Source organism: Scyliorhinus torazame, chromosome 1 (assembly GCF_047496885.1).
Source record: "Scyliorhinus torazame isolate Kashiwa2021f chromosome 1, sScyTor2.1, whole genome shotgun sequence".
Taxonomy (NCBI): domain Eukaryota; kingdom Metazoa; phylum Chordata; class Chondrichthyes; order Carcharhiniformes; family Scyliorhinidae; genus Scyliorhinus; species Scyliorhinus torazame.
Genome location: NC_092707.1, coordinates 51,922,609 through 51,938,368, shown reverse-complemented (window position 1 = coordinate 51,938,368; position 15,760 = coordinate 51,922,609). Strand labels below are relative to the sequence as shown.

The 15,760-nt window shown below is 46.0% G+C and overlaps 1 protein-coding gene across 2 annotated transcripts in view; it reads left to right on the top strand.

Annotated features, from left to right (window-relative positions):
• Nucleotides 1–15,760, top strand: part of rasal1a (RAS protein activator like 1a (GAP1 like)) — a 386,120-nt gene that overhangs the window by 157,567 nt on the left and 212,793 nt on the right. For both annotated transcript variants that reach the window (XM_072492394.1, XM_072492310.1), the window contains exon 8: nt 6,775–6,866. In XM_072492394.1, coding sequence (XP_072348495.1) covers nt 6,775–6,866 — 92 coding nt within the window. The remainder of the gene's footprint in view (nt 1–6,774; nt 6,867–15,760) is intronic.

Here is a 15,760-nt window from a genome sequence, read left to right as displayed (position 1 = left end):
TTCTCATGCTTGATAGCTCTTCCACAAGTAATTTCAGCATTTTCTCGTTCATCTACATCACAAGTGCCTATAAATAACGCCAGATGAAAATTGAGTCTTATTAAAGTAAGCTTGCCCTATTGACTTTCATACTTCATTATATTTGTGCCTGAATCCACAGGATATCGTTAGAACAATTCAGACCCCAGTAGCCCACATTTGTATCTGTGCACAATGCATGCTGAGCTATTCATTTTCCCAGAAGATGCTGGGAAGTAAACACTTATTTAAATTGAAGGTGTTTGTCAGGCTGTAGTATGGGGCCCAGCCCCAATGACCTATTATAGGCGCCTCAATGAACCAAGCACATCTTTAATAGTCAGGTACAGTGGGAGTCATGTATTTAAAAAATCAAAAGGACTGGTGGAGTGTTGGCCTTTATAACTAGAGGGATAGAAGATAATGGGGAGAAATGTTTACTGCATGTGTTAGAGCATATCGGGAGGACTGTGTGGAGTTCTTGACACCGCATGGAGCATAGATTCACCAGAATGTTACCAGAGCTCCAAGGGTTAAATTATGAGGAGAAATTACATACTAGGCTAAATGGTGAAGGTGTGATTTGATTGATGTTTTAGGATCTTGAAAGGAATTGATAAGCAAGATAGTCAGAAACAGTTTCCTCTATTGGAACCTAGGACAAAGGAATACAGCCTTAAAATCAGAGCCAGCGAAGTCATCATATAAACGGTAATGGAAGTATGGAGCTTTCTCCCACAAAATGCAGTAGGTATAATTCAATTCAACATGCTAAATCTGAGATCTCTAGATTTTTTCATTTGAAATGTTATGAATGCATATATAGCCACAGCTGATGAATAGAATTAGAATACAGATCAGCCATGGTCTCATTGAATAGTCGAACATGTTTGAGGGGCTGAGTGGTCCTTTTCTGTAATTTGTGTGCAGGCTCCCAATGCTGTTATTGCGTCTAAGGAACATTACAATGTATTCCGGGCACTGAGCAGATCTTGAGCCTTGTCACCCCACAATGGGGAAGATTGCCGTGAGATGTTGCGAGATGTGCAGCAATGCTACAAGCTTTAAGGACTGTGTTGCCAGACCATTAGCAATATTCCAAAGACATTATGGTTTCTTCTAGTCTGCTGCTGTATTTTTGTTGGAGTCAATGGGTGGGATTTTCGTGTCATCCAGTCCTGCCGATGATAACGGGCGCGTTGCTTGCCTTGCGCTCTCCGCCACCAGGGAATGTGCCATCGTCGGGACCGGAAGATCCCGCCAACGGGAAGTGCCAGAAAATGTCGGTTTATGTCTTATGTTTGCACATGTAAATAGGTTTTCTGCTAAAGTTATGATGGCCGTTAGATGTAGGGCTGCTAGCGGAGGATGAGATCTGGGAGCGGGTGAGGGAGGCCATTCGAGGGTACGGGGGGGGGTTTGGGAAGCACTGAAGGCGATTATCAGAGGAGGATTTATCTCGATTCGGGCCCACAGGGAAAAGGCTGAACGGGCGGAGTTGGACAGGCTGGTAGGGGAAATTTTACAGGTGGACAAGAGATATGCGGAGTCTCCGGATGAAATGTAAAAATGAAATGAAAATCGCTTATTGTCACAAGTAGGCTTCAAATGAAGTTACTGTGAAAAGCCCCTAGTCGCCACATTCCGGCGCCTGTTCGGGGAGGCCGGTATGGGAATTGAACCCGCGCTGCTGGCCTTCTTCTGCATTACAAGCCAGCTGTTTAGCCCACTGTGCTAAACCAGCCCCAGAGCTCCTGAGGAGGAGCTCCTGAAGGAGCGTCAGAGACTTCAAATGGAATTTGGGCTCCTGTCCACAGGTAAGGTAGAGGGGCAGCTGAGGAGGGTAAAAGGGGCGGTGTACAAATATGGGGAGAAAGCCAGCAGGATGTTAGCACATCAGCTGAGGAAACAGGAGGTGGCGAGGGAAATTGGGAAGGTAAAGGATATGAGTGGAAAGGTGGTGGTGGACCCAGGGGCGGTAAATAATGTGTTTTGTGAATTCTATAGTCGACTTTATAAATTGGAACCCTCAGCCGGGGAGGAGGGTATGAAGTGATGTCTGGGGGGGCTAAAGTTCCCGAAGGTAGATGAGGAGCTGGTGGAAGGTCTGGGGGGCCCAATTGGGCCCGGGGAGGTGATAGATGGATTGGCGGCGATACAAACGGGTAAGGCCCCGGATGGATACCCGGTGAAGTTCTACAAAAAGTTTTCTGGGTTGCTGGGGCCGCTCTTGGTTAAAGCTTTTAATTAATCTAAGGAGTTGGGAGTGCTCCCCCCAACGTTATCACAAGCATCGATCTCTCTTATTTTGAAGCAGAATAAAGACGCAGAGAGCTGTGGATCATACAGGCTGATCTCCCTTTTGAAGGTTGACGCTAAATTGCTGCCAAAGATCTTGGCCACACGTATAGAGGACTGTGTCCCGGAGGTAATCGGGGAGAATCAGACAGGATTTGTGAAGGGTAGGCGCCTGACATCCAACATTAGACGGCTCTTAAATGTTATAATGATGCCAGCGGAGGGGCGCGAGGTTGAGGTGGTAGTAGCCATGGATGCAGAAAAGGTCTTTGACCGGGTGGAGTGGAAGTAACTATGGGATATTCTAACAGGTTTGGGTTCGGGCATGGATTTGTGGATTGGGTCGGTTGCTATACCAGGCTCCGATGGCGAATGTAAGAAATAACCGGGTCCGGTCAGAATATTTTAGTCTTTGTAGAGGGACAAGACAAGGATGTCCGCTCTCCCCACTGCTGTTTGCCCTGGCCATAGAGCCCTTGGCAATGGCCCTTAAGTCATCAAATGTCTGGCAGGGGATAGTGAGAGGAGCGGTGGAGCATAGGATCTCGCTCTACATGGACAATTTACTCCTTTAAACCACAGACCCGTTGGGGGGGATGGCTGGAATTATGGAGGCACTGGAAGAATTTGGGCGGTTCTCAGGCTACAAGCTAAATATGGGAAAGAGTGAGGTGTTTGCGATTCAGGCAGGGACAGGAAAGGAGATTGAGGGAGTTACCTTTTAAAGTGGTAGGGAGGAGTTTCAGGTATCTGGGGATTCAGGTGGCTAAGGATTGGGGGCAGCTTCACAAGTTAAATTTGGGTAGAGTGGTTAATCAGATGAAAAGGGATTTCCGCAGGTGGGACATGCTCCCGCTGACACTGGAGGGGAGGGCGCAGATGGTGAAGATGACAGTCCTCCCGAGGCTGTTCTTCTTTTTTCAATGTCTCCCGATTTTTGTCCCAAAGGCCTCTTTTAGGAAAATGAATGCAGCTATCTCGGGTTTTGTGTGTGCTTGTAAAACCCTGAGGGTGAAGAAGACGCTCCTGAAATGGGGTCGCGGGGAGGGGGGCTTGGCCCTCCCGAGTTTTATTAACTATTACTGACCGGCCAACATATCGATGGTTAGGAAGTGGGTAGTGGGGGAGGGGTCAGTTTGGGAGCGAGTAGAGGGGGCATCTTGTAAGGGCACGAGCTTGGAGGCTTTATTAACGGTGCCCCTGCCGTTCTCGCCGGCTCGGTACTCCACATGCCCGGTGGTGGTGGCAGCCCTGAGGGTGTGGGGGGCAATGGAGACAGCACATGGGATTGGAGGGGGCGTCAGTGTGGTCACCGATCTGTGACAATCACCATTTTGTTCCAGGGGGGCTGGATGGGGGCTTTAGCAGGTGGCAGCAGGCAGGGATTGAGAGATTTGGGGATCTCTTCATCGAGGAGGGCTTACCGAGCCTGGAGGAATTAGAGGAAGAGTTTGAGTTGCCGGGTGGGAATGGGTTTCGGTACCTACAGGTACGGGACTTTGTTCGGAGGCAGGTTCCAAGCTTTCCTCACCTCCCCCTGAGGGGACAACAGGATAAGGTGATGTCAAAAATGGGAGTTGGGGAGGTTCTCGGAGATATACAAGGAATTGACGGAGTGGGAAGGGGTCCCAATTGGCGAGGTGAAGAGGAAGTGGGAGGAAGAGTTGGGAGGGGAGTTGGAGTCGGACTATGGGAAAAGGCCTTGAGGAGGGTTAATTAATCCTCATCGTGTGCCAGGCTTAGCCTGATCCAGTTCAAGGTGGTTCATAGGGCTCACATGACTGTGGCCCGGCTGAGTAGTTTTTTTGAGGAAATGGAGGACAGGTGTGGACGTTGTGGGGGAAGCTCGGCGAATCATGCACATATGTTCTGGGCGTGTCCGAAGTTGAGGGGATTCTGGCAGGGATTTGCGAACGTCATGTCAGAGGTCCTGGAAGGGACGGTGACTCCGAGTCCGGAAATGGCAATATTTGGGGTATCGGAAGATCCGTGGGCCTGGGGGGGAGGGAGGCCGATGTCCTGGCCTTCTCCTCCCTGGTGGCCCGGAGACGGATTTTACTGGGTTGGAGTGACTCGGAGCCTCCAAAGTCCGGCGTGTGGGTTAGTGACATGCGGAGTTTCTCAGGCTGGAAAAAATTAAGTTCGCCTTGAGAGGTTCAACCCAGGGCTTCGCCCGGGGGTGGCAGCTGTTCATCGACTTCTTTAAGGAAAATTGAACGTCAGCAGTAAGAGTGGGGGGAATGGGGGAGGGGAAAAGGGGTGGGGGAGGAAAATGTAAGACAAGGACAGGGAACTTAATGTACGGGTAATCAGGAGATAGGGCGGGGGTGGTAGTAGGGCGGGGGTGGTAGCAGGGTATGTTATTTTAATGTTGTTGGTGTGTCAGCCCGCTCGGTTGTTTAAGAAATGTTAAATTGTTAAAACTGAAAATGACAAATGCTTCAATAAAATATATCCTAAAAAAAAAGTTATTAAGGCCAATTTTTGTGGCCTCATCTTTACCCAAGTATTTTTGATTTTTTTTTTTTCTCCTAAAATAACACGTGGCAATGAAATACTTTGGCAACTGTTTTTGTTAATTGCTTCTTGAATAATTAAGTAGCACTGATTATTTTTCTTAGCTTTATATTGAGTTGGTCCTGTACCTTTTCTACAATCAAAGGGGACAGTCTTTTAAGTCTTAAATTGCACTGCACTGTTTTTCATATGGAGAAACACTTGGCGGGCTTGCTGATTCTAGTAGATATTACAATTGCCATCTTGCAGACAGTGGTGACTGCATCAACGGTGCACATTTCCTCCATTGTCATAACATTCTAAAACCACTACTGCTGCTGTTCATTTGTGTAGAAAATGCTTTCAGTGTAACAATGTAGAATGTGGGTGAAGCAGCCTGTATATTGTGGTGTTTCCATCCTTCTGTCCCAGTGGCTGCATAGTATTACCAGCAATTCTACTACTTTCAGTCAATATGCTGCCTGTTTTCATTTTTAAAACCGAGAAACACCCAATTGGAATAGCTATTCTTGACACGGCTGAAAATACAAAGGCAATGATTTTATGACGATTTTTGCGTCAGTAAGCCAGCCTTCCCGTTTTTCCTGTTTTAAAATGTACTTCCGAACATCTTTTAGAAGGAGGGTGTTACTTTTTCTAGAAGCAACATCTAGAAGTGAGACCTGTTGTAAAAAGTGCACTCCGACCAATGTGAGAGGTTGGATTTGGATTTCAATGTTTGAGCTCTTTAATGGTTTAATTGGTGCAAAGCTGAGAATTTGTTGCTTTCTACCCTACTGTGAATTTACACTTGAAAATTGGTACAAAGAGACAATTCAAAACTACATTTTATATGCCGTTGGAAGAATCACCCCGAAGCCAATTTTATCTGCAGTTATGGGATCAGCTTCTGTACACTTGCTAATTATATCTAGTTCTAATTTTTTTTGCCGTTTCCCTTCCATTTACTCCATTACCACCTCTGCCTTTCTGATATCAGGTCATGGATGAGCCAGATCTTTCTGTAACTGAACATCGGGAAGATCGAAACCATAGTTTTAACACTGCTCAAGAATTCTGCTCCCTTGGCACCGCCTCACCTCCCTTCCTGGTTTACGTGCTTCAGCAAAACCAGGTTGCGTGCAGCCTTGTCATCCTTTGTGACTCAGAGCTTAAAACTGCTTACGGTATAACATAACTGGTCTCCCCACCCCCAGCCACAACACTTCACCCACCACCACTTCATTTCACCCTCCGTCCTCTATCAGTTCCAGGCAATTTCACTCATCCTTTTCTAGCTAGCCCACTGACCTCTGCCCGACTTGTCCAGAAGGCCACTGATCAATCCTTCCTTGCAACTCCCCTGTTTGCCCATGACCTCAAACCTGTTGATCTATATGGTGCACTGAATCCCAAAATATCTCATTAAGTCTGCACCATCATATACAAATCCTGCGAGAGCCTTGCATCCTCTGCCCTCTGGTCCTTTGAATTCTTTGTATCCTCCATCTTATGTCCACCAAAGACGAAAGACCGTCACCCTCCTCCGCTCTATAAGCCTTTCTAAACTACTTTGCCTCACTATATTTTCCTCCACATCGTAACAGTTTCTGTAAACTTGTCGCTCTCACCCTCAAATGGGAAAGCAGCCTATGGTCATCTGGTCTATGGCGACTTTACATTACCTTTATTCTCATGAGGATGGGAGGTGATGTTGAACTGAGCTTGTTGCATTGGTGTAGTTCATCCTCTAGATAGTACACACTGTGTACATGGTGTCGGGTGTTTTTTGAGGCCAGTGGTGAAAGTACACAACTTGCGTCCTGCCCTGGGGCATTGAGTTTCCAGTGCATTGTTGTACCGACAGGTAGAAACACGAGGCCAACGTGCATTTGCATCTGTAGCAATTTAATCACTGCTTGTCGTTGCTTGTACATTTATATCTGTATTTTTCCTAAACAGATTGACTTCAATCTGGATGTGCTTCAGAAGACTCAAATGGCCAAGGGTTGGTTTCGGTTGTTGCCTTTTGAAAAAAATGAAGACGATGTGGGGTAAATAGTTCCTGTTGATTCATGGTTCTGGATTTCTCTGTCAGCTTTAGATCATTCCACTTTGCATAAGCCATGTACACCATTATAAATTAGTCATAGTGCTAAAAAAAAAAGTACCTGTTTGGCAATGGGTGAATTTCAAAATAAAGTGGGCGATAGCTTCATTGATTGAACTGATATGGATTTTCCCTCAACGTTCCTGATCCATGTTGGAACATGGACTTCTATTGTTTCTAGGAATGAAATGGATTTCAGAAACAGACGATGCTATTTGATCCAGAAATCCCACCTTTTTTTGGTCTCAAACTCCAAATTTGTGTCTTGCACCAAATCTATCTGTTTTTATCTGATATGTGGGGTATCTTGTTTCTTGAACTCATTTATACCGTTTGATTTCCAATAACGTTCCTATTACCTTGGCTATAAAAATCATTCTACCTAAATACCCTACTTGATTCACATGAATGCTACATGGTTTCCCAATATCCTTGAAACCTTGTCATTGTGAACAACTTGAGCTGCTATTTACTTGGCAGCGAAATGTGGGCAGCGCACCCCCATCCTCACCACGTGTGGCGAGTAAGCTAGACTTTCTGGTTGTAATATCTTCCTGTAAAATCACCCCTCCAGTGTCATCTTTGACTTTCACTGTGCCTGTTATATTCAAATGTATGCTTATAAATCCTTGGATCACGAAGCTGGAGTTGTTCTCCTTGGTGCAAAGGGAATATAGGGGTGATTTGATAGAGTTGCACAAGGTTATGGCTGGTTTAGTTGAAGCAGACAAAGGAAAGCTATTCCCATTAGCTGACAGTACAGGCTTTGGGCAATAAATGCAAGGGGGATATGAGGAATCATAGTATTTACAGTGCAGAAGGAGGCCATTCGGCCCATCGAGTCTGCACCAGCCCTTGGAAAGAGCACCCTACTTAAGCCCACACCTCCACCCTATCCCCTAACCCAGTAACCCCACCTAACCTTTTCTTGGACACTAAGGGCAATTTAGCGTGGCCAATCCACCTAACCTCCACATCTTTGGACTGTGGGAGGAAACTGGAGCGCCCGGAGGAAACCCATGCAGACACGGGGCGAAAGTGCAAACTTCACACAGACAGTGACCCAAGCCGGGAATCGAACTTAGGACCCTAGAGCTGTGAAGCAACTGTGCTAACCACTGTGCTACCATGCCAAGGTATAACTTTTTTTTCGCATGGTGTAGATCGTGTTTGCTGTGGGGGTGGTGGAAGCGGAGATGATGATCAATTTCAAGATGAAATTGGATGGGCATTTGAGGGAAATGAACCTGCAGGGCTACAGCATAGAGCAGGGGAATAGTACTGACTGAATGGTTCTATAAAGAGCTGTCATGAACTTGATGGTCTGAGTAGCCTCCTGTCATGCTGTAATGACTCTATGATCTAAGGGGTTTAAAGTAACAATGTATGTCTTTTATTTATTTTGGCAGCTACAAGATTTTATTTTCTGGATAAATAGTTGTGGGTCCCTGGCAAGGTCATTTTCCATTGGAATGATCTAACAACATCAGGGAAATATTAGAAATGAGATTTATGATCCCAAACTGATTCAGATTGCAAGCCATTTCAACTGGGAAGGTTATTTCTTACCCTTGCTGAGGGGGAATGCCACCTTCGACGAACACATGTTGGAAATGCAAGAGCATGAAATGCACGATTCACTTGTTTTGTTTTGCACCTGTTTCAGCTGTGACAGCCATTCGCTAGTTCATTCCACAGGGCAATGTGTTGACCTAACAGAGTCAAGCTGCCTGATTTAAATTTCAAAAAATGCTTGACAGTTAACTAACAGCCACCATCAACTGGTGCATTCTCCATGGCAACACCTCCATGACTCAGAGTCCACTTGTCAACCAGTCGGTACCCTCTTCTCACACAGTATAAAGTTGTTATTTGCCTTGACATTGGGTATTCTTTTGATTGTCCTGATGAATGCAATACTGAAAGCTTCGACAAAATGTCTTTTTTCAGCAATACTCGCGTTCAGTACTACCCTTCGACTATATCTAAACTTGCTGCTGGTGAGAATAAAGCACTTTGTGTGAAATTACATCCCACCGGTGGTGAAAATGCACGCGATTTTCGGCCAGAACTTTAAATTTGGCTTGGATCCTGCGATAACCCTCACTGGGCCCATCCAGACCTGAACCAGGTGTTCTGTTCCGCGCTGGAACACTTGTGCTGTGCGCCGCGGGTTTTACTTTTGAATTTATAATGAATCTGTTTCAAGCCTCATCCCCGTGTCCCTTGGAATATGACAGATCCCTTCACCCTCCCCCATTCCCAAAAATTGGAACCAGATTACCATGCTGTGAGGGATACCACCGGTGTCCCCGCTGACTGTACCTGCGGGAAGTGCACCCAACTCCAGCTCCTCAAAGACCGTGTTAGGGAACTGGAGCTGAAGCTGGATGAACTTCGGATCATCCGGGAGGCAGAGGGGGTGATAGAGAAGAGTTACAGGGAGGTAACCACACCCAAGGTACAGGACAAGAATAGCTGGGTTACAGTCAGGGGAAAAAAAAAAAACAGGCAGACAGTGCAGGGATCCCTCAAGGCCATTCCCCTTCAAAACAAGTATACCGTTTTGGATGCTGTTGGGGGAGATGACCTACCGGGGGAAGGCCCTAGCGGCCAGGTCTCTGGCACTGAGTCTGGCTCTGGGGCTCAGAAGGGAAGGGGGGAGAATAGAAAAGCAATAGTTGTAGGGGATTCAATGGTTAGGGGAATAGATAGGAGATTCTGTGGTCGCGAGTGAGACTCCCGGAAGGTATGTTGCCTCCCGGGTGCCAGGGCCAGGGATGTCTCGGATCGTGTCTTCGGTATCCTTAAGGGGGAGGGGGAGCAGCCAGAAGTCGTGGTGCACATTGGTACCAACGACGTAGGTAGGAAAAGGGGTGTGGAGGTAATAAATGAGTTTAGGGAGTTAGGCTGGAAGTTAAAAGCCAGGACAGACAGAGTTGTCATCTCTGGTTTGTTGCCGGTGCCACGTGATAGCGAGGCTAGGAATAGGGAGAGAGTGCAGCTGAACACGTGGCTGCAGGAATGGTGTAGGAGGGAGGGCTTCAGGTATTTGGATAATTGGAGCGCATTCTGGGGAAGGTGGGACCTGTACAAGCAGGACGGGTTGCATCTAGTACTCGTCGGGAGGGTTTAAACTAATTTGGCAGGGGAATGGGAACCGGATTTGTAGTCCAGCAACTAAGGTAGCCGATATTCAGGATGCCAAAGCATGTAATGAGGCAGTGGGGAAGGGAACACTGACAAAGGAGAGTACTTGCAGGCACGGAGATGGGTTGAAGTGTGGATACTTCAACACAAGAAGCATCAGGAATAAGGTGGGTGAACTTAAGGCATGGATCGGTACTTGGGACTACGATGTGGTGGCCATCACGGAAACCTGGATAGAAGAGGGGCAGAAATGGTTGTTGGAGGTCCCTGGTTATAGATGTTTCAATAAGATTAGGGAGGGTGGTAAAAGAGGTGGGGGGGGGGCGGGGGGTGGCATTGTTAATTAGAGATAGTATAACAGCTGCAGAAAGGCAGTTCAAGGAGTATCAGCCTACTGAGGTAGTATGGGTTGAAGTCAGAAATAGGAAAGGAGCAGTCACCTTGTTAGGAGTTTTCTATAGGTCCCCCAATAGTAGCAGAGATGTGGAGGAACAGATTGGGAAAAAGATTTTGGAAAGGTGCAGAAGTCACAGGGTAGTAGTCATGGGTGACTTTAACTTCCCAAACATTGAGTGGAAACTCTTTAGATCAAATAGTTTGGATGGGGTGGGGTTTGTGCAGTGTGTCCAGGAAGCTTTTCTAACACAGTATGTAGATTGTCCGACCAGAGGAGGGGCAATATTGGAAATAGGAAAGGAGCAGTCACCTTGTTAGGAGTTTTCTATAGGTCCCCCAATAGTAGCAGAGATGTGGAGGAACAGATTGGGAAACAGATTTTGGAAAGGTGTAGAAGTCACAGGGTAGTAGTCATGGGTGACTTTAACTTCCCAAACATTGAGTGGAAACTCTTTAGATCAAATAGTTTGGATGGGGTGGGGTTTGTGCAGTGTGTCCAGGAAGCTTTTCTAACACAGTATGTAGATTGTCCGACCAGAGGAGGGCAATATTGGATTTAGTACTTAGTAATGAACCAGGGCAAGTGATAGATTTGTTAGTGGGGGAGCATTTTGGAGATAGTGACCACAATTCTGTGACTTTCACTTTAGTAATGGAGAGGGATAGGTGCGTGCAACAGGGCAAGGCTTACAATTGGGGGAATGGGAAATACGATGTTGTCAGACAAGAATTGAAGTGCATAAGTTGGGAACATAGGCTGTCAGGGAAGGATACAAGTGAAATGTGGAACTTGTTCAAGGAACAGGTACTATGTGTCCTTGATATGTATGTCCCTGTCAGGCAGGGAAGAGATGGTCGAGTGAGGGAACCATGGTTGACAAGAGAGGTTGAATGTCTTGTGAAGAGGAAAAAGGAGACTTATGTAAGGCTGAGGAAACAAGGTTCAGACAGGGCATTGGAGGGATACAAGATAGCCAGGAGGGAACTGAAGAAAGGGATTAGGAGAGCTAAGAGAGGGCATGAACAATCTTTGGCGGGTAGGATCAAGGAAAATCCCAAGGCCTTTTACACATGTGAGAAATATGAGAATGACTAGAGCGGGGTAGGTCCGATCAAGGACAGTAGCGGGAGATTGTGTATTGAGTCTGAAGAGATAGGAGAGGTCTTGAACGAGTACATTTCTTCTGTATTTACAAATGAGAGGGGCCATATTGTTGGAGAGGACAGTGTGAAACAGACTGGTAAGCTCGAGGAAATACTTGTTAGGAAGGAAGATGTGTTGGGCATTTTGAAAAACTTGAGGATAGACAAGTCCCCCGGGCCTGACGGAATATATCCAAGGATTCTATGGGAAGTAAGAGATGAAATTGCAGAGACGTTGGCAATGATCTTTTCGTCCTCACTGTCAACAGGGGTGGTACCAGGGGATTGGAGAGTGGCGAATGTCGTGCCCCTGTTCAAAAATGGGACTAGGGATAACCCTGGGAATTACAGGCCAGTTAGTCTTACTTCGGTGGTAGGCAAAGTCATGGAAAGGGTACTGAAGGATAGGATTTCTGAGCATCTGGAAAGACACTGCTTGATTAGGGATAGTCAGCACGGATTTGTGAGGGGTAGGTCTTGCCTTACAAATCTTATTGAATTCTTTGAGGAGGTGACCAAGCATGTGGATGAAGGTAAAGCAGTGGATGTAGTGTACATGGATTTTAGTAAGGCATTTGATAAGGTTCCCCATGGTAGGCTTCTGCAGAAAGTAAGGAGGCATGGGATAGTGGGAAATTTGGCCAGTTGGATAACGAACTGGCTAACCGATAGAAGTCAGAGAGTGGTGGTGGATGGCAAATATTCAGCCTGGATCCCAGTTACCAGTGGCGTACCGCAGGGATCAGTTCTGGGTCCTCTGCTGTTTGTGATTTTCATTAATGACTTGGATGAGGGAATTGAAGGGTGGGTCAGTAAATTTGCAGACGATACGAAGATTGGTGGAGTTGTGGATAGTGAGGAGGGCTGTTGTCGGCTGCAAAGAGACATAGATAGGATGCAGAGCTGGGCTGAGAAGAGGCAGATGGAGTTTAACCCTGAAAAGTGTGAGGTTGTCCATTTTGGAAGGACAAATATGAATGCGGAATACAGGGTTAACGGTAGAGTTCTTGGCAATGTGGAGGAGCAGAGAGATCTTGGGGTCTATGTTCATACATCTTTGAAAGTTGCCATTCGAATGGATAGAGCTGTGAAGAAGGCCTATGGTGTGCTAGCGTTCATTAACAGAGGGATTGAATTTAAGAGCCGTGAGGTGATGATGCAGCTGTACAAAACTTTGGTAAGGCCACATTTGGAGTACTGTGTACAGTTCTGGTCGCCTCATTTTAGGAAGGATGTGGAAGCTTTGGAAAAGGTGCAATGGAGATTTACCAGGATGTTGCCTGGAATGGAGAGTAGGTCTTACGAGGGAAGGTTGAGGGTGCTAGGCCTTTTCTCATTAGAAGGGAGAAGGATGAGGGGCGACTTGATAGAGGTTTATAAGATGATCAGGGGAATAGATAGAGTAGACAGTCAGAGACTTTTTCCCAGGGTGGAACAAACCATTACAAGGGGACATAAATTTAAGGTGAATGGTGGAAGATCTAGGGGGGATGTCAGAGGTAGGTTCTTTACCCAGAGAGTAGCGGGGGTATGGAATGCACTGCCTGTGGAAGTAGTTGAGTCGGAAACATTAGGGACCTTCAAGCAGCTATTGGATAGGTACATGGATTACGGTCAAATGATATAGGGTAGATTTATTTGTTCTTAAGGGCAGCACGGTGGCATTGTGGATAGCACAATTGCTTCACAGCTCCAGGGTCCCAGGTTCGATTCCGGCTTGGGTCACTGTCTGTGCGGAGTCTGCACGTCCTCCCCGTGTCTGCGTGGGTTTCCTCCGGGTGCTCCGGTTTCCTCCCACGGCTCAGGGATGTGCAGGTTGGGTGGATTGGCCATGATAAATTGCCCTTAGTGTCCAAAATTGCCCTTAGTGTTGGGTGGAGGTGTTGACTTTGGGTAGGGTGCTCTTCCCAAGAGCCGGTGCAGACTCAATGGGCCGAATGGCCTCCTTCTGCACTGTAAATTCAATGATAATCTATGATTAATCTAGGACAAAGGTTCGGCACAACATCGTGGGCCGAATGGCCTGTTCTGTGCTGTATTTTTCTATGTTCTATGTTTAAAAATGGCTCCATGATGGAAGAGCAATGCAGTGAAAGCAAATCCTCTTACCACGGGACTTTCACCCATGTGCATTAGCAGCAGAACTACTGGATCAGAAAGGAAACACATGCTAAATTTCCTTCTCAACCTTCCTCCAGCCAGGTGCATGTGGATCAGCTCTTGCATTTCTGCAAAGACTGGGCATTAACCTTTGAATCTTCTGGGTCAGTATGGCTGCATTTATCAACTGAATCATCACAGAAATCTAGCTGTATTTAATTAATATTCTAATGCCTAATTGTAGAACAAACAAATGTTCTGTCTCACTGGAAAAAATACTTTTAGATGCTTTTCTTTGATATCATTCCGTCAATAAATTGTCTCGGTAGGTTTATAAAAGTGTATAAGAGTCAGAGAATCCCCACAGCGCAGAAGGAGGCCATTTGGCGCTTCAAGTCTGCACCAATCCTCCAAAGGAGCTCCCTACCCTGCTTACGCCCTATCTCTGTAACTCCACCTATCCTTTTGGACACTAAGGGAGAATTTGGCGTGGCCAATCCACATAACCTCCACATCTTTGGGCTGTGGGAGGAAACCAGAGCACCCGGAGGAAACGCACGCAGACACAGGGAGAACATGCAAATTCAACACAGTCACCCTCAGTCAGGATCGAACTCGGGGCCCTGCCACTGTGATGCAGCAGTGCTAACCATTGTGCCACCCTGCTGTCCAAAGGAAAGAATACATTTTTTTTGGTAAGGAGCACCAGTGAATCACAATCATGAATCCAGCACTGGGTAGTATTGTTTAAATATGCTTCATTATTCATGATAGATAGAACCTGCTGTAACTGGCCAAAATTCAATGATCATCCAGTTCCTCACTTCCACTGATTTTGGGGGGAAAACATTTGCGTTGCCATTCATAACAAAATCCTAAACTCAAGAATAAGGAACATGGTTATGATTTTGTAAAGGATAGAGGTATTGGAATACATCATAAGCAATTTATGGTCTTGGAACAGGACATAACACATACCAAAATAAATTGGGCCGGGTGTGGGTCAAGAGAATGAAGCTCTTAGTCTTCATTCCCCCAGTAGTTGCACCTATGGGTACAAACTGAATCAAGGAGAAGTCCTTATAGTTTAATTGCAGCACAAATCCAAAGTTACTCACACTCAGGATAACACGTCATCAGTAAGTCACTGGGTGGAATATTATGCAAATGCATAATGCTCTTCAAGGTAATTATCCAATTTAACAAAAGGAGCTGCAAAATTGCATAGAATTGCATAGGATGCGATAGAATATATGGGCGGGAATTTCTGTCCCTTCCTGCCAGCGGGATGCTCCGGTCCTGCTGAAGGTGAACACTGCGGCAGGAAGGGTGAGCCATGCAAAACTCTGTAGACATCGAAGGAGTGAAAGATCCACTGGCGGGAAGGGCTGTAAAGTCCCACCCTATGAAACAGAAATAGGCAGTTCATCCGCTCCCTCTCGTAGTGAGGTCCACATTCTTGGTTTTCTTGGTGAATGTTTGTTGTCTGTAGTTATGCTCTTCACCACAAGAGGAACCCTTCTCTCTGTTAAGTCCTTTCATAATCTTAAAGACCTCAGTAAGTTCACCACCCAGCTGTCTTCTTTCAAAAGACAAAAATCTGGCCTGTTCACTCTTTTCCTGATGTGTATGTAGTGATATGCATAAACAAGTCTATGCGTAAATATGTATAGCCTCCAACCAGTAGCTGCCAGGCAAGTATTAGCACTTGACGCTGTAGACTGGAGGGAGTCTGGAAGAGACACCATTGTGGTCAGTCGTGTTTGTATTAGTTCCAGTTTGATAGCATTAGTTCCTTACCCACAGTCTATTATACTATAATAAAATTAACTAGTCTTGAACTAGATGTTCTTTAGTACGCTGACCCGGTAATTGTCTCTGTACAAGAACATAACATGGTACCAGGGATTGTGATCAAAAACTAAAAGTCAAAAGTGTGAAGATTTGAAGAACACAGTCTTCAAATTTGGTGCTACATGGGAAATGTGGAACATCGAAGGAAATCTCTGAAAACGCAAAATCTGTGCAAGAAGAAGATTTAAAAACTCC